Source organism: Blennius ocellaris (assembly GCF_963422515.1).
Source record: "Blennius ocellaris genome assembly, chromosome: 10".
Lineage (NCBI taxonomy): Eukaryota > Metazoa > Chordata > Actinopteri > Blenniiformes > Blenniidae > Blennius > Blennius ocellaris.
This window is the reverse complement of record NC_137659.1, coordinates 10,751,827-10,773,650: the sequence shown is the minus strand read 5'-3', so window position 1 is coordinate 10,773,650 and position 21,824 is coordinate 10,751,827. Positions and strand designations below refer to the sequence as shown.

Sequence of the window (21,824 nt, the reverse complement as noted above, 5' to 3'; positions counted from 1 at the left end):
TTTTTGTTAAGCCGATGCCCTTTTATTGCTTGTGCTGTATTGAAGTAATTAGAGACTTTTGTCTGTGTGCTGTTGTGGAGAATGTACAAACACAAGAAAATCTGACTTGTGAAGTTTTACAGCAGAATGAGTAACATCTCAAACAGCTGTTGATTTAAAGTTATCCGCGACTTGAGCCCTAAAACCTCCCGACTAGGTATCACCACTCCTCACGGCGAGTGTGCTCTGCTTCAAGACAAAAGCAAACAGTTCCTCTGAAAGCTTTCAAACAACTTGAACAGCTATAGCCAGTTCACATTCCCTATCTCGGGGGGGTTAATTTACAGAAGTTTTTTTTTTTTGTCTCAGTGCTTCACAACAGCCAGAATAGAAACAGTCTAAAGTTCATTTGTCAATGTCATATCTCCCTGTAGTTACTTCTAATCTTTTGAGAAGTTATTTAAGTTAATAACATGTAAATACAAAAATAAATGCTTCTACTTGGCAGCTCCAGATTGCTTTCACTCAAAGAGTCTCCATTGCAATCAGGAATTGATTGCTAATGCAATCTTGAAATACGAAAAAGCCCAAACCAAACAGTGGCGTTGTGGCTAGAATTTTGGCCTCGTAGTTAAAAAAAAGCCCCCAGTTTCAGATTGTCGTTAGAGGTCTCTCTCTGTGGAATCTGAATATTGTCTCTGTTGATACAAAATGTTCCTCCTACAATCCAAAAACATGCATTTGATTTTTACTGTTGACAGTAAATTACCTATAGCTGGGAATGTGTGTGAAATTCTTTCTATGTTTGTACACTGGTAACTTGTCCAGGGGGTAATCCTCCTTCACCGATGGTGGTATAGAACATTCATTCCCAACCAGGGTGCCTCCCCACCCATGGGGGCACCAAAGATTCATCCTCAGAGAAAAGGATCTCATCTTTACAGAATACAACACACAAAGGTTTACAATGAAAGTTGGGTTCCTCGATGAAAATGAAAGATGGATGAAAATAATGTAAATGTATTGGTTTAGTTCTGGATTGTTGTCAAAATTTAAGATTTCTGTGAGACGGAAACATTTCATTTCAGTATTTTCTTCTAAATTCAATGTTCAGTTTGTGTTTTGCAAATAAAAACATGAAATACACCAGACTCGTAGTTTGTTCTATAATTTATATCGAAAACATGTTGAAAACATTAGTTTACCTTTATAAAACAGTTACCTGTGGTCATAATTACAGTGTCTCTGTAACAAGATTTCCCCTGTAAATGTTACACATAACTGCAGCGATGCATCTTATCAATACCAAGTGCATAAGGGGTTTAAAATGATGCTGAATATCAAACGAGGGTCACGAGCTGCGCTGAGCTCAGTTGGGATGATTGTCCATCTGTGAAGCTACCTGGTAAGACTGGATGTCCTCCCCGATAAACTCTGATACTGCAGGAGAGAGGAGAGAGAAAAAGTGAATGTTACAGACCTGCAACCCAATATTTCACCTATCTTTGCACTTTTGTGTCACATTCAAAGATCTCGCAGCTCATGCAGAATGAAACTAAAGACAGCTTTCCCAATGGCTGCACAGAAAATGGAGCATAAAAAAAAAAAAAATGTTTTATCATTAAAACAGTATCGCGCTAAACCAAATAAATAGATGAGAGAGCATTATAAACATATTTGCACTTTTTTCTCTATCAAAATGTTATGAGGGCTTTATCACACCATTTATTTATTATGCACTATTCACTATGTATGTAGTACATACATGTACTCAATTTGCAATATGAAAAAAGGTTATAATAAGTAAGTCATCACATATTATTGAGATATTAACTAATTCTTCTTGAACAAAATAATATCTTAACCGTTACATAATCGTCACCACTTTTGCCAAAGAGGTTGCAGTTATTGTGAACTCTATGAATGAGTATGAATATTGTAGTGAACAGTTTAAAACACTAAATAAAATACACATTTGAAAAATGGGGTTTACGTTCTGCATTTAAAAAGCCTTATTTATGAATTATGTGACTTTTATGACAGCTTAAGTGTCTTTATAAATGTGTGTTTTGATTCAGATTCATGCACAATAACATCACAGCACAAGCTAGAATCAATGAGTCTTACCTTCTTCAAAGGTAATGTGGTGCATTGAGGCCGAGCTGGTAAACTCCAGAGGACACTCCTGGATCTTCCCATCACCCTCTCCCCCATGTCCAATCCCAAGCACCCTTCCCTGGGTGTCCCAGCCCTCATAGTGGGAGTAGGGTGCTGGGCAGATGTCCTGATAAGTGTTGGAGTTGGACGGAGGGGAGGGACACACCTCCTGAGAATAAGCGGAGTACTGTGGATAAGGGGAGGTGAGTATGGGAGGCAGAGGGGATGACGAGATGGGACTTCCGGCAGGGAATGGGCTGAGAGAGGAGGAGTGGGAAGGGGAGGGTGAAGAGGACAAGTAGGGTGAGTCCAGCCACGGAGAAGGGGAAGGGGACGGAGGCTGAGGGCCACGGGGGTAGAGAGGGGGGAGGAGCTCGGTGAAGCCCAGCTCCAGGTTCTCAAAGCTGGGATGGCGCTCGGACAACGCCGCCCTGGACCCACTAGGCTCCTCTGCATCGGGTTTGGAGCAGTACTCCTCGTGGTAGCTCATGGCTGGACACGGAGGGGAGTAGGTGGACGGGTAGGGGGGCAGGTGGAAGCTCAGGCCTCGGTCATCGGACATCGGGTCGTTTCTTGCATGGAAACCTCTGTCCATCCTGGGTGGACCCCCCATCGGGCACACAGTGCCCCCATCCAGAGGTAGCACTGAGGGTCGGGAGAGCAGAGGATCCTCTTCTTTAAACATAACTGTTTAACAATAACACAGCAACATAAGTCAAGAATATTTAACAAGTGCATTTATCAAGGTCAAGCTTGTAAAGCTCCACTAACTTACTTGTCTATTTTTTAATAGCCTTGGTTTTGGGTATTTTTCGAAAATAGATTCAGATTAATTCTCTTCAGGAATAAACTTTAAGTTCTTGAACTTGAACTGTATTTGTTACTAAAAAACAACCCAACACCATCTATTTCAGAAAAGAGGCTGGATATTGAAGGATCTATTGTCCTTTATATCTGTTACCATATTTTTTATTAGTGCTGCAGTTTAGAAATGAAAACTTCACTCATTTCAATATTTCTTTAAGATGCAAAGACTAAAAAAAAAAAAAAAAAAAAACAAAGTTGGGACTGAGCACTCACCAGGTAGATATTTGAAACAGTGAGTGCTGCTCCGTTTCCTTTTTCCGTTAGAAACATAAAGACTGACCGACACCGGCCGGCTGACGGAGAGGTCACTGTACGCCGGCACCCGCACACACAACAGACACTAGAAGGTAAAAGATAACACATTACTTCACGTGGGAAATCCTCAAACGAGTCTGTTTAAGGTCAGAATTTTTACCTCGTTGCTGTTGTCGCGGTCCACATGAGCCTCCTCCTCCCATTGCAATTTACCATCTAACATGTGACATCAAAAAGTGACATAAAACATAAAGCATGACAATGAGGTTATTGACAATCATTTGATGGCAGAGGTTTTCAGTATTTATAAGGATGAGTGTCCCTCCCCAGATTCTGTCGCAGTAGTAAGTTTGGATTGAATGCAGAATCTCATAAAGTTTTTCACATTCAAAGATCCTGTTGTTATCAGCTGTTTGAATCCAAAGACAATGAAATGGGTAACTTTTGTCATTTGCTACCGACATACTTTTAATCAGAAATCTGATTTTAGCCATTAATAAATCACAGTACTATTATATATATATATTTTTTTTTTAAAGCAGTTATCGGTTATTCCATTGCAGAATGATAGAATAGGATAAGGCATCCAAAATACAACTCCTGCAGTAGTTCACTTTTGTGTCCTGATCCACTTTCTGTGCTTCTTCTGTCTTCAGTGATCATGTTGTCGGGTTTCTGTTATTTTGCGAAGGTTTACCTGTTCCTCGCTCCATGAAAAGGACTCTGGATATTGGCAGGAAGTTGGTGCCGCTCAGCAGCAGCTCCTCCCCTCCTTCTACAGAGCAGGATGTGAGGCTGACAGATTCAATGACGGGCAGCTCCTGGGCCGATCGCTGAGCTGAAGCACATTCAATCATGCAAGATCAAATTCTGCCAATCGCAAGTGAGAGTGTACAGTTCAAATCTTGTACTTCACTCATTTGACTAAAATGATGTGCTCTGGAGAAAAACAAGCACTCACAACATTCAATGGGCAGGGAGGCAACCTGCAGAGCCAAAACTCTTCCAGGTGGTGCTACAGGGGGCGCTAGAGGGAGGTGGGTACGAAACACCAAGCGAACCCGGGTGTTTTTCCTCCCTACATCTGTCTCTCCTTTCCTCAGCTCAATATCAGAGTTTCTCAGTTTCAGGATGCCGGCACAGTCGATGCTACGAAAACACAAGAGAATCACAAGTCTGGTAAAAGCAGCAGATTTTGGTTGCAAGGTGAAAACCAATATAATGTTTTTTGATGAGAATATTCAATAGTAACAGTGTCCTCAAATCCACTGATGACTGACATTGACCTTAACCCTGCCTGTGGATCCGAATGAAATCGATACACTTGCTGTGAGTGTTAATCATCACATCACTGTAGTGCTTCATTACTTCACTAAATGCAATATTACAGGATCACAAATGTGAAATAGAAAAGAGAAAAGAGTTTGGATGTGCAGCCTGCGCATGTGTGGGTTTTCTACAGGAACTTGCCCAAAGTCAAACTTTGCATTACTTATTACTGATTTGGATGACATCTGAGTGTTAATGTAATTGTGAGGTTTTCGGTCTCTCTGTGATGGACTGCCTTTGACCACAGTCAGCTGAGGTTGGCTCCAGCACCCCAAAACCCTAAATTTGATTAAGGAGTATAGAAGAAGGATGAAGGGAGGAAGCAATAAAAAAGTACAATGAACTGAAGAAGAAAAAAAGAGCTTCTGTGACGCAAGTAGATGTATTAAGTTACATTGCTCTGCTATTTTGTTTATACTGAAGTTTATGCAAAAAATGTTTCTTCTTTTTTTTTTTTACTCATCCCAACTCACAGCGCTGTCATGTTGTTCTCGGGGTTGAGGGGGATATCGAGCACTTTGGTCCCCGCCTGGACGCTCTCGTGACTGGCGGTGCCGACCATCTTCCCGGTTACCCTAAAAGTGAAGAAACAGCAAAACTGAGCAGCTTAATAATCTTTTTCTTTTTTCTTTGTACGTTTGAAGCACAAATATGACCTTCCACATAAAAAAGTGAAACAGCTCGTGATTATAACTTCCAAGGAGGATATTGAGACGTTTCTCTGCTTTAAATCATCGTGTGTGCATATATATATATATATATATATATATCTAATGGTACTTTAAGAAAGTGTCTTTAAGGTGTCTCTTTAAGGTGCTTTGATTTCACTCTTTTGTTATATTTTTGGAATTGTAGTAATTTTTGTATTATTTATCTTATTTTACAGCTTGCTATACCGTTAGATTTGTATCAGTGAAAAGATTACGTTTCAATATTATTTTCCAAATCATGTGGACAGGTTTTCCAATTTGCTTCACTCAAGTCTTCATGAAAAAAAAAAGTTTCATAGCTAAGTTTGGGAACCATGTCTATTTTGCCATGATGCACAAGAAATATGTAAAACAGAACAACTGGTGCAAGTAATTTCCTGGACCAACACTGGAAGCAGCTGGTGGCTGGTTATGCAATGGTTACAGCTTCAGCGGTCAGACGATGTGTCCCGTGAACATTATTGCATGATTTAAAAAACAAAAACAAAAACAAAACAGAAAACAGTTGCACAGTGATTAATGAGTTTCTCCAGTTCAGTACCTGTGTATCTGATAGAAAGGATGAGGTCTGATTGATCGGTCGTCTGCTGTCCCAACAAAAACCTGGAGAGACAGTGGCTTCCTCTCTGAGTATCCACACAGCTGAAGAGGGAGACACGATGTGAGTGATGAATTCACACTGTGATGGGGCCAACCCACAGCAAGCCACAACATGTGTAATAAGCCTTGAATGGAGCATTGTGGGCTTTCAAGGTCTAACCCATTGAAGTAACATTGTTTTGGGGCTAATTCACTGTGATTACATGAAAATGTTACACATTAATCTGCACTTTCACCTTGACAACAGGATGTCCTGTAGGTGCAGCTTTGACTGCCCCTCTGCTGCCCTCCGTCTCGTAGTGGGCCCGGTGGTGTGGACGAGGCTGCACCTCAATACGCAGCTCGTACTGGTCAAACTGGGTCGGCAGCGGCCAGTCGAGCGGAGGAAGAGCATTCGATCTGCAGGACATTCCGTCAAAGGGATTTAGCTGTAACTCTCAGGGAGCATCAAATGTCAATGATTTACTGAAAAGAGCTCTTCAGTGAGAGATATAAGTTTAACTTAGCAACTTTTTTAAAGTAAATATTCTTATTGTTAAAGATTCAGAGCTTTAATATCAGTAATTATATTTTTGAGGAGAGAGGTTTTCTCTCTCCTCGTCAGATGTTGTTTTTTTCCTGACGTATACAGTTCTTCCCTCAAAGGTCATTGATCTTTCCATTTTGACTGAATGAAATTGATTTGAGTGTGAAATCTGGATTTTAAATGCTGTTGTAATCAAGTTTTTTGATGTTATGTCCACTTTTGCTTTGACAAAAAAGTCACTGTTTTACCTCAAATATACAAATAACCCTTTCATCACAGTCATGTTAATTTTCAGAAAATTAAATGCGAAAAAAACAACAACACAGTATAGTTACTCATTTCAGGAGGAGTAATACCTCGAAACCAACTTCCTAAAAAGTTGTAGGCTTTTATCAGTCGTTCTTTATTCGACTGAACCTCTAAACACATGATTCGATGCTCAGCTTTGATCTTCGTCAAATCAGTGTGTCCTTGCCTGAAAAGAGGGCTGTGGGCACTGGCTCGGGTTCTGCCCCACGCCAGAGCTGGGGGCACGGAGAGGTAGTCCATGCCCATGGACGGTGGCTCTCTCCTGGTCTGTTGGGTCTCCACTAATGGGCAGGGAGAGCTTTGGCTTGGAGCTAGCTCCTGGTCCACCTCCCTTGGCGACAACTGGATACCAAAAGTGTAATCACGATCAGTGCAATGCAGGGTTTCATAAAGCATTTCAAATTCTGATGCTCTCTCGTGGTGACAGACACTGAGCGGACATCTTTACCTGCTCCAATGATGTCTTTCTGGTTTTCTGCGGGATGCTCAGTTCACAGCTAGTGGATGGGACTTGTGACTGGGAGGTGGAGTCTCCGCCCTCCACATTACACCCTTGAAGTTCCTCTGAATAGCTGCCTCTTCGTGAAGTACAAGGAGAGGCCAATGGGGAGTTCCTGCGCTTTTTACCCCAAGGTGAGGTGGGCCTTGATGATGGCGAGAGTCCAAAATTGATGGTGGCTTCATTGAGCTCCTCCTCCTCCACCAAAAGGGAGTCGCAGCTGGAAGCTGGGCTGAGCCAGCCACGGGAGGAGGGGCTGGAGGCGGGGCTCGGGCTGAGAGAGCTGGGGCATTTGTCTCGATAGCTAAAGGGATCCAGCAGAGGGAGGTAAAGGCGTTCTCTGTCCCACCCACCACCGCCCCCCATGTCCCAGTAGCTGGAAATGGAGGTTGCTTGGTTGTCTTCAGGAGAGATGGTGGTTATCTGAATGCTAGGGCACTCAACAACACGAGACTCCGAAACCTTTGGAGAAATGAGAGCATCGAAGTATACATAACTTTGAGTCCATGATTGCGAAAGAGAAAATCTGCTTGTTTGAGCAGTGGTTCCAAACCTGAGGTCAGTGATCCCCCTGGGTTGCCCGAGGGATCACACCAGTGGCCCAAAGCTTTGTCTGCCCTGGTTTTGCTAAATCAGAAAATCCCGATAAGAAACTTTCTATTGTCTCGAACAGACTGCGGAACCAGTTTGGTTTTTTTGTCTTTTTTTAAAGACCTTGTTGGTCAAAATATGTTTGACCACCAGCGTTTGGCTTCACTGCAATCGTAAATCAAATAAAGAGACAGGGTCCTCATCTTTGGTAAATGGGGGCTCCAATGAAAAAGGTTGGGAACCACTGCTGTGAGTGAAACTTTCACTTTCAACACAAGAGACTAATTAAAAGCACTTCTATTTTCAGCAATTAGTTATAGAGGAGCCAGGGATACGAACGATACTTTCAGCTGCAGTAGAGGACTCTTGACCACTTGACCGCTTGATAAACAAGAAAATCTCAAATCTCATCAACAATTAGTTGTCGTCTAATTATTACAACATTCATTGAGTTGAGCAGCTAACAGTTGGCAAGTATTGGCAGAAGTGCAGTGAAGGTGGTGTTTAACAATAAGTCCATTAACATTGGCCAAAGCAGAGGACGACAACATAGTCCAACTTAAAACTTCTTGGTAGTGGTTGTACTTTGCCATAACACTCAGCACCTCTAAAGAAAACCCAGTGGAGTCTTGATTGAAGAGGAAAGGAGTCCAGAGTAAGACGAGACACAAAAAAGACTCCACATTTCCTACTTCAAAACTACAAAACCAATGGGCATACTCCATGCCTAATAGAATGCACCACGTGCCACAATATATTTCTCTTGTATAACTTTCAAGCATATCTGCAGTGCAGCATACTCCCAGCCATTTCCAGAACCTTCAAGATGATCCCATGACTAAGGATTCAGGCTGGAGATTAAATAAGGTCACAAATTTGAACTCCTCTGTGGACGCGAGATTCTCTGGGTTGTGTCTATGAGAAAGACTCCTAATTACATTGTCCAAACAATTAAGTTTGGCAAAAATAAAAAGTACACTTGTAAAAATAAAAAGTACACTCGTTGATCGTATGTCACCACTTAACAATCCTGCCACCACCCAGAAGATCCTGGAGAGTCACAGCTCAACTACAAGAGTTGGGATAATACCAGTGGAGGAATCAATGTGTTCATCTCGTTCAAGTATTTCCTCATAGTTCCTCTCAACAAGGAAAGAAATTCATTACACCTGCTTTACCTGAAGAAAAATAGTGAAAAGTGGTGTCCCTAAATAGTATAAAAACAGTATTTTATAGGTTGATCGTTCCAAAAATAAGTAGATTTTATTTGGATAATTTTTGTATAATTCCAAACGGAAATCAAGATAACAAGAAAAGTCTACATGTCTCACCTGTACAGAACGTGCCGGCAGGCTCTCATAGGTCCCGCTGAACTCTCTGACGGGGGCCCTCCGGGGTGGGGGGGAATGCATCCCTGCTCGCTGACTGGACGAAGGCGGCGGGCTTGGGATGTCGATAGATTGACCTGCATGAGTGGCAGCAAGGTGGTTGTCTGTAACTGAAAGCAAATGACATGTTGAGCGTGAGGAACTGCGATGAATGGCATCACCTTAATCTTGACCCAAACTAGATTATTGAGAAAATTAAGTGGCAAATAAAGACTAATTCTACCTTGGATACACACATAACATTGTTGTTGGTTGAAAATTTGAAGTAAAAAGTACTCATCAAGAGTTTATAGTCTCTTTTTTTTTTTTATAATTTTACTTTCACATGGCAACAGTATATACTCTGTGAGTTTTCTTAGACGAAATGCAACTTTCTATCTCTATGTTTGAACGTGCTTTCAGTTCACATCTTTTGTTGTGGCATTTGGGAGACATGAGCCCTCCCATTAATCTTATTTCCCAACCGCACACTGATGTTTAGGTCGTGAAACCTACTGTTCTTTTACATCTGGCTTGAAAAAGCCTCATTATATGGCCATCAATATATTGTAAACACAATTTGTGGTAAGTAAAGATTATTTTCTTTTGTGTGTGTGATCATCATGCTTGAAATATCTACTATATGTCAGATTTCTGTATTTATGATAACCGTTGCCACATGGTAAATGCACACACTGAAACATTTCGGATTTAAAGTCTTTAAACCACACCACTTTATCACTTAGTAGTTTTATATTCTTCAAACATCAAGCAACTGCTCGCGGTTGTTTAGTCTAGCTTAACATAAAGAGAGGAATCTGAGAACAATCAGTGCTCAGCAGATTTACAGAGTTGGATGTTACTTTTTTTTCATTTTTAAAGGATTATTTAAAGATTGAAGTGTAGAAAGAGCATGCTGTGGGTATGGGTGGTCTATCAACAAGGCCGACTTCAAATATGTCTCGTAGGACTTCCGGTTATGGCGCCCACGTAGTTAGACGTGTGTTTCTTCGCTGCTCCTACTTAACTGCTAAAGCCTCCTGCTCACGCACAATATTGGCCAAAACAGATTATTAAAGACACGATGACTTCGAATAAGACACCAAGGGGTAAGAACGAGCCTCCATCCAAGCAAACAAAACTGCCCGACTATAACCTCCGGGGCAGCGAGGCGACGAGAGCTAGCAGCAATATGGCTGCGAAGCATGCTACCAAGGAGCCCGCTGACGGGGAAGCTCAGGTCAGCGGTGATGACGCCTCGCTCGGAGATAAAGTGAACCAAGTGCTGGTGTTGCTGGGCTCGGTGAAAGGGGAAATAGCGACAATGAAAACGGATTTCACAACCAAGCTTGACAACATGACGGCGGCTATACGGGACATGCAGAAGGAGATGGCTGAATGTAACGCACGCGTCGCGCAAGCGGAGCAACGCATATCTGGCACCGAGGACGAGGTGCTTGGTCTGCAGGCTGAGGTGCGCACTTTGCAAACTAAAAACAAAGATATGGAGGAGAAACTTTCAGACTTGGAGACCAGGTCACGTATGAACAACTTGAGGCTTGTTAATATGCCAGAAGGAGCGGAGGGAGCCGACGCGTGCTCATTCTTGGAACGGTGGATACGAGAGGCGCTGAGCGGGGGTGAAAAGTCATTGTCTCCCTTCATACTGGAGAAAGCACACAGGATAGGTCCAAAGAGGGACACCAAATCTCGCCCAAGAGCATTGATAATGCGCTTTCTAAACTTCAAAGATAAACAGGCGGTCCTCCAAGCGGCGCGGGACAGAAAGGACGTCACCTACAATAACCAGCAGGTGCGTTTCTACCCTGATTTAGCCACAGGGCTGCTCCAGCAGAGGAAAGGGTTCGACCCCATTCGTGAGGAACTCCGAAAGATGAACATTAGACATGGAGTGGCTTATCCTGCCAAGCTTCTTGTGACTTATGGGGGTAAGACTCATGTATTCAAAACACCTACAGAAGCTAGTGTGTTTTTGAAGATCATCCAAGAAGTTCCAAACCATGAAGACCACTAACATGCAGGGACCAGTTGGTCTGATATAAGATGTGTGCATAAATGACTGATACTTTGTAGCATGTTGGTTAATTTGTGATATTTAAAGTGATCAAACTAAGTGAATACTACACTTTTTTTTTTTGAATTCTCTTATTTACTTTATTTGTTTATGCTACATAACAGAGTGGAGGATGAGAGGGCCATTTGTTTTAAACGTTTAATTTTCTTTCTTTCTTTTTCTTTTTTTTTTTTTAAAAAGGAAAAAAAAAATATGTAGGTGAGCAGGAGTTGAAATAATGATGATACAGTAGCAGTGAGGAGCAGTCTGGGGAAGTGGGTTGATTATTCCTCCTTAGTGTGGACTGGTCTTTTGCAATAACGGAAGGGAAAGTTGGGGAGGGTGGGGGTCATCCAGTGGATGGGGGTAAAGGGAAGTGTTTGTGTTCTACTTGTTGGATGATTGTTCTTTCATCTGTTTTTGTTCTGCCCAGTGAATGTGTTTCCATGCTACAAAGCAACGTTATGACAAAGTCATTTTACAATATTCATGTCTCAGGGTTTAGATCTTAAATTTATTTCATGGAACTGTAGGGGCCTGCAGCGCCTTCAGAAAATTAAACAAGTCTTAAACAAAATTAAGGAGATGGATTCTAAAATAGTGTTTTTACAGGAAACACATCTCCTGGATGACAATCTTTTGAGGATCAGGAGGAGGTGGAGGGGTGATGTGCATACAGCAGCATTTACATCGCAGTCTAGAGGAGTCATGACTTTGATACACGAGTCAGTTCCCTTTCAAATTAAAAATACTATCAAAGACAAAAGAGGAAGATATTTAATTCTTCAGGGTATTCTTTTTTCAGAATTTTTGAATTTGACAAATGTTTATGGACCTAATGTGGATGATAGTAATTTTTACAATGATCTTTTTTTAACTCTTTCTACTCTTCAGGGATCGCACATAATTGGGGGAGATTTTAATTGTGTGCTAAAACCAGAACTGGACAGAGCAACTGGAGTGGATCGGTCGCATGCTAGCTGTAGAGCTACAATTCAAAGATTAATGAAAGATTTAAATTTAATTGACATATGGAGGGAAAGAAATCAAAATATTAGAACTTATTCCTGTTACTCAGGTACTCACCAGACCTATTCTAGAATAGATTTCTTTCTCATTTCTACTACGTTACAATCCAAGGTTTATGACTGCTCTTATGGTGGTATTGTGATCTCGGATCATGCTCCTTGTTGCCTGATATATAAAGATCCTAAGTTGAAAAGAGACCCTCCACGGTGGCAATTTCAGCATAAATGGTTACTGGATGAAGATTTGGTCAAATATTTAGGCGAACAAATTGATATTTTCTTTGAAATTAATACCACACAAACAACAGCATCTATTAAATGGGAAGCATTTAAGGCATTCCTTAGAGGACATATAATTAGTTATACAGGTCATAAATCCAAAAAGAATAAAGAAGTTAGGTCACATTTAGAAAGTAAAATAAAAGTGCTTCAAGACAAGATTAACACAAACCATAACCCACAATTAGAAAAAGAATTACTGAGTGTGAGAGCAGAATACGATAAACATTCTGCCTTTAGAGCTGCATCGAGTCTTCTCCGCCTTAAACAATCATTTTATGAGCAGGGAGATAAAGCGGGCAAACTTTTAGCATGGCAAATAAAACAACTGGAATCCAAATTACCTATTACAACAATACTATCTGATGACCAAACCCTGTTAGATCCACAGGAGATTAATATGGCCTTTAAAAAATATTATGAAGAGCTCTATCAAGCGCAAAACGCTATACTATCAGAAGAAATCGATACCTTTTTAAATAAATTAGATATGCCAAGGATCTCAAAGGAAAATGAATATCATCTAAACTTAGAAATTACCAAAGAAGAAATAGGACAAGCCATTGACAACATGAAGTCTGGAAGGAGGGCGGGGCCAGATGGACTCCCAACTGATCTATACAAGAAATTTAAAGATAAATTAATTGGCCCTCTGTTAGAAATGATTGCAGAAGTTTATCAGTTAAATTGTCTCCCTTCTACAATGAATACAGCAATGATTGCTCTTTTACCAAAACCAGGTAAACCCATGAATAAATGTGAGAACTTTAGACCCATTAGCCTATTGAACTCTGATGTAAAAATAATCACTAAGGTGTTGTCAAGGAGACTACAAAATATTCTACCTCACATAGTTGACCGGGATCAAAATGGATTTATAATGGGTAGGCAGGGCTCTCACAATGTAAGAAGATTGTTAAATATAATTCATTGCAATGGGGCTGCATCTGACACCGCTCTTCTATCAATAGATGCTGAAAAGGCCTTTGATAGAGTGGAATGGCTATACCTTTTTAAGGTTTTAGAAAAATTTGGCTGTGGAGCAAACTTTTTAAAGTGGGTCAAGATATTATACAAAAACCCGACTGCTGAAATTATGACAAATAAAAATATTTCTGACCCAATTAAGATTAGCAGAGGTTGTAGACAAGGTTGCTCACTTTCCCCTTTATTGTTCACATTAGCTATTGAACCACTTGCTGTTGCTTTGCGCTCTCACCCTCAGTTTAGTGGGATCTCGGTTGGACCAACGAGCCATAAAATTTCGCTGTTCGCGGACGATGTAATTTTATTTTTGAAAAATTTAAGCAAGTCAATACCAATCATTCTCGAAATAATAAAGTCATTTAGTAAGATATCTGGTTACAAAATTAACAGAACCAAGTCTTCAATTCTGTTATTAAATGCAAATGATAGAGTCCATCCACCTCCTGAGGTCTTGCAATTTAATGTAGTTTCACAATTTGAGTACCTGGGAATCCAAATCTTGCCAGATTTGGAAGAAATAGTTGAAATAAATTATGATCTCATAAAGAAAGACTTAACTAATTCAATTGAAAAATGGATGCCTCTACCAATATCTATGATAGGGAGAGTCAATATATTGAAAATGAATGTGTTACCAAAATTACTCTATTTGTTTCAAAACATCCCCTTGCTGCCTCCTCCAGACTTTTTTCTCCAAATTAAGAAGCTTTTTATCACATTTATATGGAATAATAGAAGGTCACGACTCCGCCTGTCTTTGCTTTATCTTCCGTATGAACGAGGAGGTCTAAAATGCCCAAATCTCCAACTGTATTATTGGGCTACACAGTTGAGGTCTATGATGTTTTATTATACAAATCACTCTCCACATTGGGTGGATATGGAAAGTCAAGGGTTACATTTGGAACTCCCTTTGTACATGTATTCCAACACAGTTACAAAATTATTAAAACAGACGAAAAATCCAATACTTAAAAATATGATCAGAATATGGAGAGATGTGAAAAAATACTTAAAAGAATCAAATGGATTATCCCAATTTACTCCAATATGGGGCAATTTTTTGTTTGTACCTGGGAGAGCTGATGCAGTTTTTCATACATGGAGAGTCAAAGGATTGGGAAGGATTCGAGATGTTTACCTACCTAACTGTGATACATTAATGAGCTTTCAGGAGTTACAAGATAAATTTCATATAGATAAAAAACATTTCTTTAAATATCTTCAATTGCGAAGTTACATACACAAAACCCAGAACAATATACTAACGAAACCTACACACTCAGACTTAGAGGAAATTATGACAAAGGATAGTCAAAAGAAAGGCATAATATCACAGATATATAATTTTATGATGGGAAGAGATCCTGAAGATTCATATGGCAGACTCAAAGCTTGGAACGAGGATTTGTCATTGGATTTAACTGTGGAGGAGTGGAGGGCTACATGTAACTTGGCACATACCACATCTATTAACGTACGCCTCAGATTAATACAGTTTAAATGGTTAATGCGAGTATATGTAACACCGGTAGATCTTCATAGATATAATGGTAACATTCCTGATCTATGTCCAAAATGCACCGACTGTAGGGGAACACTGGCTCATTGTATGTGGTATTGTAGGAAGATTATAATGTTTTGGGAACAAATAAGAGGTGTCATTGAAAAAATTATTTCTAGGAAATTTATATTGGACCGAAAGCTATTCATATTTGGTTTATACCCAGAGGAATGTACATATACAAGGAGTGAAAAAATGTTTATAAATATAAGCCTGTTGAATGCTAAGAGATGTATATCACTATTTTGGAAAAAGAGTCATGGACCTTCTGTGGAACAGTGGAGGCAGCAGATGTTGTCAACACTCCCATTGGAGAAGATCACCTATGTGTTGAAGGGCAGACAAAATGTTTTTGAGAGTGTCTGGGGGCCTTTCATGTTGTATGTCAAAGACCTTTGAGCATGAGTAATAGTGTGATGGTTACTTTACCTTTGTTAATTCTTTCTAAACGGGCAGTGTGATGTGTTTTTTTTTTTTGTGTGTGTGTTTTGTTGTGTGCTATGTTATAAAAATTAATAAAAACTTTTTTTGGAAAAAAAAAAATATGTCTCGTAATGTAAGTTATAGAATCTTTTTTTTCTTCCAACAGATTGAGATATTTCTATATTGGTGTTGCTATCATCTGTGCAAATGAGCAAATGCAGATTCATCCAAAAGTGGGGATACAATATGCCATTCTGTGTAGTTCATAATGTCTCACTTGCCATATGGCAGCACAATGATCTCAACAAAACGTTTCCCAATCAACCATCCGCATGAGGACACAACCTCAGGAGGCCACAGACATTGCCACAACATTTCCACAGTGGTCGGCCTCCACATGGAGCCAAACGGTAGTTACTCTGTAATGAGCGAGACTCCAAACCGATCACTGTTACTCCGTAGTGGCAGCGGGCCACAGAGGCAAGTTTTGGGCAGCGCGGGCACAAAACAGAAACGGCCAAGAAAATTAAGAGTTGGGGTGAAAAATCTCTTCAAATGTTTCCTGGCAACAAAAATATTTCCAAGTGATTAAAGCTGCAGTGCTGAGGCAACTCTTCTGCTGGTGGATTTTTCACATGAAACAGTCATTTAGATGTTTGTGTGCAGACCAACCGAGGAGTTTATGAGCCACAAAAACTTACCTCACACTTATTGAACACACAGAAAAACTAATCCCTCATCATAACCCCATCTCACATACTTTTATGTTTGATTTCGAGTCCCGGGAAAAGAAAAAGTTATGTTTGCTCCAAGCTGTGAACCAGGGCCCACCACAAACAGTTCCAAGAAATGTCTGATGAATTCTGAGATGTTTAGAAAATAGAGCAAAGGAGCCTCTTCTTTAAAAATATGCTTTAGTTTTGTCAAAGTCGCTCCTCCTTTCTTGTAAATAAATAACATATCTCCATACCAATTTGTGAAACTATTCAACATGCAGATAAACTGAGGATTATTGCTACCAACAATATCCTGGCAGGTGCTGAATACAACCAGATGTTTTCAGAAGCTTTATTTATCCAATTTATTAGTCACTTTCTCTTTCCCAATTAATGGCACACTTTATTACTTTAAAGATAATCAGACAACCTAATCATACGTGTAATAAAATTGAGTTATTGTCATTATCTGTTGTTTATTTGCTGCTTGATCTTGTGAAAACAAGCAAATGAAGTAGCATCGGATAAGAAGATGACCTGCTCTACCAACTGAAGCATTACTCCTTCACACACTCTGGAAATAATGTGCATGGAGTCCTCACACAAGATGGGAGTTATTGATATTTAATGTAAAATCCTCGAGTGGAACAAGAATTTTCCTCATGTTTTAAAATCTGGCTAATTTAGCATTTCTGAAATGTTTTAATTCTCTGCTGTATGTGCTCTGAAAATTATCACTTACTGTTCATTTACAATTTGAGTGAGGTCATATAGGCAATCAATCTTGACCGAATCCAGATTTACACACAAATGGTTGGAAGCTAAATCTGGATAAACATGATTAAAACATATTTTTGCTGCACAAAGCTCGTCTTTCTTTTTACATACCAACAAGTGTTTTCACTTGATTATTTTTTGTGAATTAATTGTGTATTTTACCTCACTGATCCAAGCAATAAAAATAAGTTTAAGAATGGAGACAATGGATTTAAAGAGTTCTCCAACATAAAATAAGTATTTCTCCCTCCTCCCATTACATTGAGGTTAAAATCATGTCAGTTCACTACTTTCTTTAGAAAATACTTTCAACATTCTTTTTTTTTTTTAACTATATATTCAGCAGGTCAAACACTCCAAACTGAGGGGGTATGATACTCACAGGGTGTCACAGAACAGATCTGGATAGTCATTTAAATTTAAATATTTGTTGCACTGAACTCGCTATTAAGGAGACAGTCTAACGTTACTGAAAACCCTATGCTTAGTTTGTTTCGGTTACAATATCAGCTGCTTGAGGTTTTACATCCATGGTGACCTCTGGGTTCATGTTACATAACATATAGGCAACAATCCCAATTAGCTTAATGCAGCGATATAGAGACAACAGTATTCACCTATGTGGGGATCATTGTATTTACCTTACATGGGTTACATGAGAGGTTTGCCAGCATTGTGTCCATCTCTTGACAAAGAATCACACTGATCCGAAAAACAATTGGTTTGTAAAGTACAAGATAAACAGATGGGAACATTCATGTGACAAGCAGGAGTGACACCAAACAGTAACTTCTCTGTGAGTATGCATGCTGTCAAAAGTTTTAAAATGTATTACCCTAAGTGAAGAAATGCACTCTTGTTTCTCCTGCAGTTTACTTTTTTGCCTTGGGTGTGGTAATACAACTGTATGCCAGTAAGGGCGGGAAGCAAATGAGTGAGTGAGGAGATGTGAGGTGTGTGTGTGTTGTGTGTGTGTGTGTGTGTGTATGTGTGTGTAGGTTGAATTGAAATGGGGGAGATGGAGGTTGACTGAAACAGAGGGATGTGTGTGTGTGTGTGTGTGTGTGTGTGTGTGTGTTCTGCTCAGTACAGAGGTTGAGGTTCCTCCCCAGATGGCAGCTGTTAACTCTACTCACACGCACAGCTGATTAGAAACACATTGAGTCTGGGCCTGCACGCACACATGCACAAACAAACACGCACGCGAACGCGCCCAGCTAACAAACAGGCATACACCATGCGCGCGGATGCATACCAACGTATCGGATGCATACCATATACAGGAACAAACGCACAATATACACACACACACACACACACACACACACACACACACACACACACATATATATATATATATATATATATATATATATATATATATATATATATATATATATATATATATATATATATATATATATATATATATATATATATATATATATATATATATATATATATATATATATACAAGCATGCTCACGGAGAAGCACGCGCACGCGCCATACGTAAGTTTGCGCACACAAAAGCATGCGGATGGCGGACTCGTCACTGTACATGCAATAAAAAGTTCCCATGCATTTTAAGAGCCGTACTAGTTCGATCGGAGCCCCTCCGTCTATCTACTCCGTCTTGACTTTATTGCAGTGAGCTACACAAGTTGTGACAAACCGATGCCGCTGCCGCTGCCGGTAGCGTCCAGGTGCGGCAGTGCGCTCTCACTTTCCTCGCCGGTAGCCGAGTTGTCCGGCTCGGCTACGCGCACCGGGGATGGCCCCTGGTTCTGCCGCGGCGGCGGATCCTCCTCAAACACCAGCTTAAACTCGAACTCGCCCTCCTCCCAGCCCGGGCCCGGCGCGGCCCCCATCGCCCTCCCGGCAGCAACGACAGGATACAGATGCAGTGATACGATCTTATCTCCCTCCGTCGGACACAGCGTCTTCTACGTCCTTGGTTGCGGCTACAAGCCAAAGAGAGTTGCGCGGAGATGTTCCCGAAACTCTCTCTTCTATGTGCGTGTCATTGCGCAGATGTCCCTCATCCTAAAAGGTTTTTTTTCTTTTCTTTTTTTATCTGCTCACCAACTTTTCCACGCTTCAGAGACCGCTACTTCTTCGAGTATTTGCAACTTGTCTTTTTTTTCTTCTTCTTCTTCCCCAGACTTGATGCCTTGCGGTCCAAAGTCAAACGACGCTCGGAACAATTCAAAGTATCTCCCCCATCGTATTTCCTACGTGTGGTTCTGCCTTTCATTCTCGCATCGCCATCACTATAGTTTCTTCTTTCCCGTTCAAGATAGAGAGAGGGGGGGAAGTTTATCAAATATTTTTGTCGTCCTTTACCCTTAATTGCCTTTGGGTGGGTTTCCCAGCTCCAGTTGGTCCGTTACTTATTCCCTATAGGACCTCCTGCCTGTCACTCATGAATCCCCCCTGCCCACCTTCCAACCTCCCTTCTCCCCCTTCTCCTCACTTACTTTGGAGGTTTCTCTTCTCGTCAGACCGGCATCACATTTACCGAACACTCTCATAGGCTGCAGATGTGGAAGTTCTCATTGCTTTGATTTATTCATCTATCCCCACACTGCTGTTCATTGTGCATCAATAACTTTTCCACACACTTCAGCCTTAAAACAATGTTACTATGAGCAGGTCGCATAAAGAAGTGGGTCAATGTAAGGATGTCCATGAGAGTTGCAAGGTCAACTGTGAGTGTACATAAGAGGACCTATTTCCTGTGGTAGCGAACAGGACAGCCCCCCTTTTTGACTGTCACTCTTTCCTCTCCACCCCCTTTTTCTTCTGCATCATTTTCTTTCTCTTTTTTTTTTCCATCCCTGCTCCTCAGTCCTCCTCTCTTCTCCCCCACCAAATCCTCCTTGTCCCTCCTTCTCCCGAGTCTCCCCTCCTCCTTCCTCCCCACCGAAAGATCTGTTTCTCATTATCCTCTGTAGTCTGCTCACTGTCTGAGTCAGGAGACGAAGAACTTAAATAAACACTCTCTCTCTCTCTGGCTCTCTTCGCCTCTGTCCTGCTCCTTACCCCTCCGCCCCTCTCCCATACACCCCGACTCTCTCCTCCGTCCTCATTCCTCGCCCTCCTCCAGTTCTCACAACCATTAGACGTATGTCATGGTGGCGTGCAACCGGGGGCTTGTTTCTCTCTCTTTCTCTCTCTGTCATCCTCTTGGGGTTGTGTGGGCAGGCCCTGGATGCTGGATTGATGTCAAGATGTTGCAGTGTGGCTGTGGAGAGGGAAAAAAGTGCTACCAGCAGGCCGACACGACAATTTCCGAGGGCCACAGTATGTGTTAGTAAACCGCCATGATCACAAAAAAGTGTTATATTGAAGCAAAAAGAGCAACAACAAAAAAAAGAAAAAAATCAAAGAACAGTTGTGACATCCACCGCTGGATGTGACAACCCTAAATAGGACAAAGTGATAATACGATCAACCAGCGAATGCCTGTGGCAATGTCTCATGTGACAAATAGCTTGATATAGAAATAAAATGCATCAGCCGATCCCACTGGAACATCATGCCCAACAGCTTCTGGTCATTAGATCGTAGTATCCTCCATAATCAGCTCAGTCCATCCATCTTCATCATCATCCATTCTCGATATCCATCATATCCAATATCGCTTTATGGAGAGTCGGAGCCTCACTTAGTGCAGCGGGGCTTTGTGTCATACACTTCAGTACTTCATGCCTGATTCTGTCTTGATCTATTCCATATGAGTTGGGATTTTTTGTGTTGTCTCACAATACTGACGTAAAAAAACAAACTAAAATAAATCCATGATATGAATCAGTGACAACTCAGGTTTAAGTTGATGTATACAGCAACTGATGATTTTCTCCCATCAATTCATAACTGTGCACTTCAGAAAAACAACCACACACCGTTCACTACTCATTGTTCAAGCATTTAACCTTCTTGTATGATTTAGAAACTCACGTCTCTGATCCAAAAGTCATATAAGTGTCAAAATATTACAGACCTGAGGTAGAGTGACTTATCTTCCTGGTGTGGTTACCTTGGACAGGTCTAAAAGCAACCACTGGATTAACACAGTCAGACAATCTCACAGAAACACTCTCACACAGCGAGAGGAAAGTCAGATTTACAAAAGAAACTTAACATGTTTTGCAGGAGGAAGCAGGTGAATCCACCGAAAACTCACACAAACACAAGGAAAACATGAAAACTCCATGCAGAAATACCACATCAGGATCAAACTCGGGTCGTTACGCTCTGTGGCAAGAGTGTCTGGCAATTAACTACGATAACATCCTGTTGACTGATGACTTAGTAACTCAGCAACTATTATAGTCTTAAGCTTTATGAGGAGCAAAGCTGTGTCTTTTTTTTTTTTACACAGCAATATTCATCCAAATCCAACCTGTATCTCTTTTAAACTAAAAATGCTCCAAATGAAAATGACTTTACAGTCTATGAAAATATTTACTGATCCAGTAACCAAAATAAATAACTAAATTGACTGATCTTGATTTGTTTACAGACAACAAAGGTAATCTGCGTGCTTGAACCACATCAGCCCCTCTGATCTTGCACCTTGAGCACATTGTGTGGATGGTTCAGCTGTTTGCTGTGTATCATCTGTCACTTTGTCTTTCTGCAGTTTGGAATTGTGGAAGCTGCTGCCGCACGAGAGGGTCATCTTGATATCCATCGTAGAGTGAGACAAACCAACTGGCCCCCCAAAACAAACATGTTTCTGGACTCAGGGATGAAATCAGACTAACGTAAGAAAAACCTGGG

At 40.8% G+C, this 21,824-nt stretch overlaps 1 protein-coding gene across 4 annotated transcripts; it reads right to left on the bottom strand.

Moving 5' to 3' along the window:
• Positions 1-1,187: 1,187 nt before the first annotated feature.
• On the bottom strand, positions 1,188-19,428 carry nfatc4 (nuclear factor of activated T cells 4). 4 transcript variants are annotated; one of them, XM_080504106.1, is made up of 13 exons: positions 18,712-19,428; positions 9,154-9,320; positions 7,181-7,693; positions 6,899-7,074; positions 6,134-6,296; positions 5,839-5,939; positions 5,061-5,162; positions 4,220-4,407; positions 3,956-4,096; positions 3,419-3,474; positions 3,217-3,343; positions 2,107-2,823; positions 1,188-1,419 (listed from the first exon to the last, which is right to left on the bottom strand). In XM_080504106.1, the coding sequence occupies exons 1-13, from the start codon at positions 18,905-18,907 to the stop codon at positions 1,349-1,351; spliced, it is 2,718 nt and encodes a 905-aa protein (XP_080360232.1). In that variant the 5' UTR covers positions 18,908-19,428; the 3' UTR covers positions 1,188-1,348. The 4 variants fall into 4 exon arrangements, with proteins under 4 accessions (XP_080360232.1, XP_080360233.1, XP_080360234.1 ...); XM_080504107.1 differs by having other exon boundaries at positions 2,107-2,781; XM_080504108.1 differs by having other exon boundaries at positions 18,763-19,428.
• Positions 19,429-21,824: the final 2,396 nt, after the last annotated feature.

Coding starts and splice junctions, on each gene's coding strand:
- nfatc4 (XM_080504106.1), bottom strand. CDS start 18,907: ATGGGGGCCGCGCCGGGCCCGGGCTGGGAGGAGGGCGAGTTCGAGTTT. Junction 5,163..5,838: donor CCTTTCTATCAGATACACAG/GTACTGAACTGG, acceptor CTTCACTTTTAG/GGTAACCGGGAAGATGGTCG. Junction 3,344..3,418: donor ACCGCGACAACAGCAACGAG/GTAAAAATTCTG, acceptor TTTACCTTCTAG/TGTCTGTTGTGTGTGCGGGT.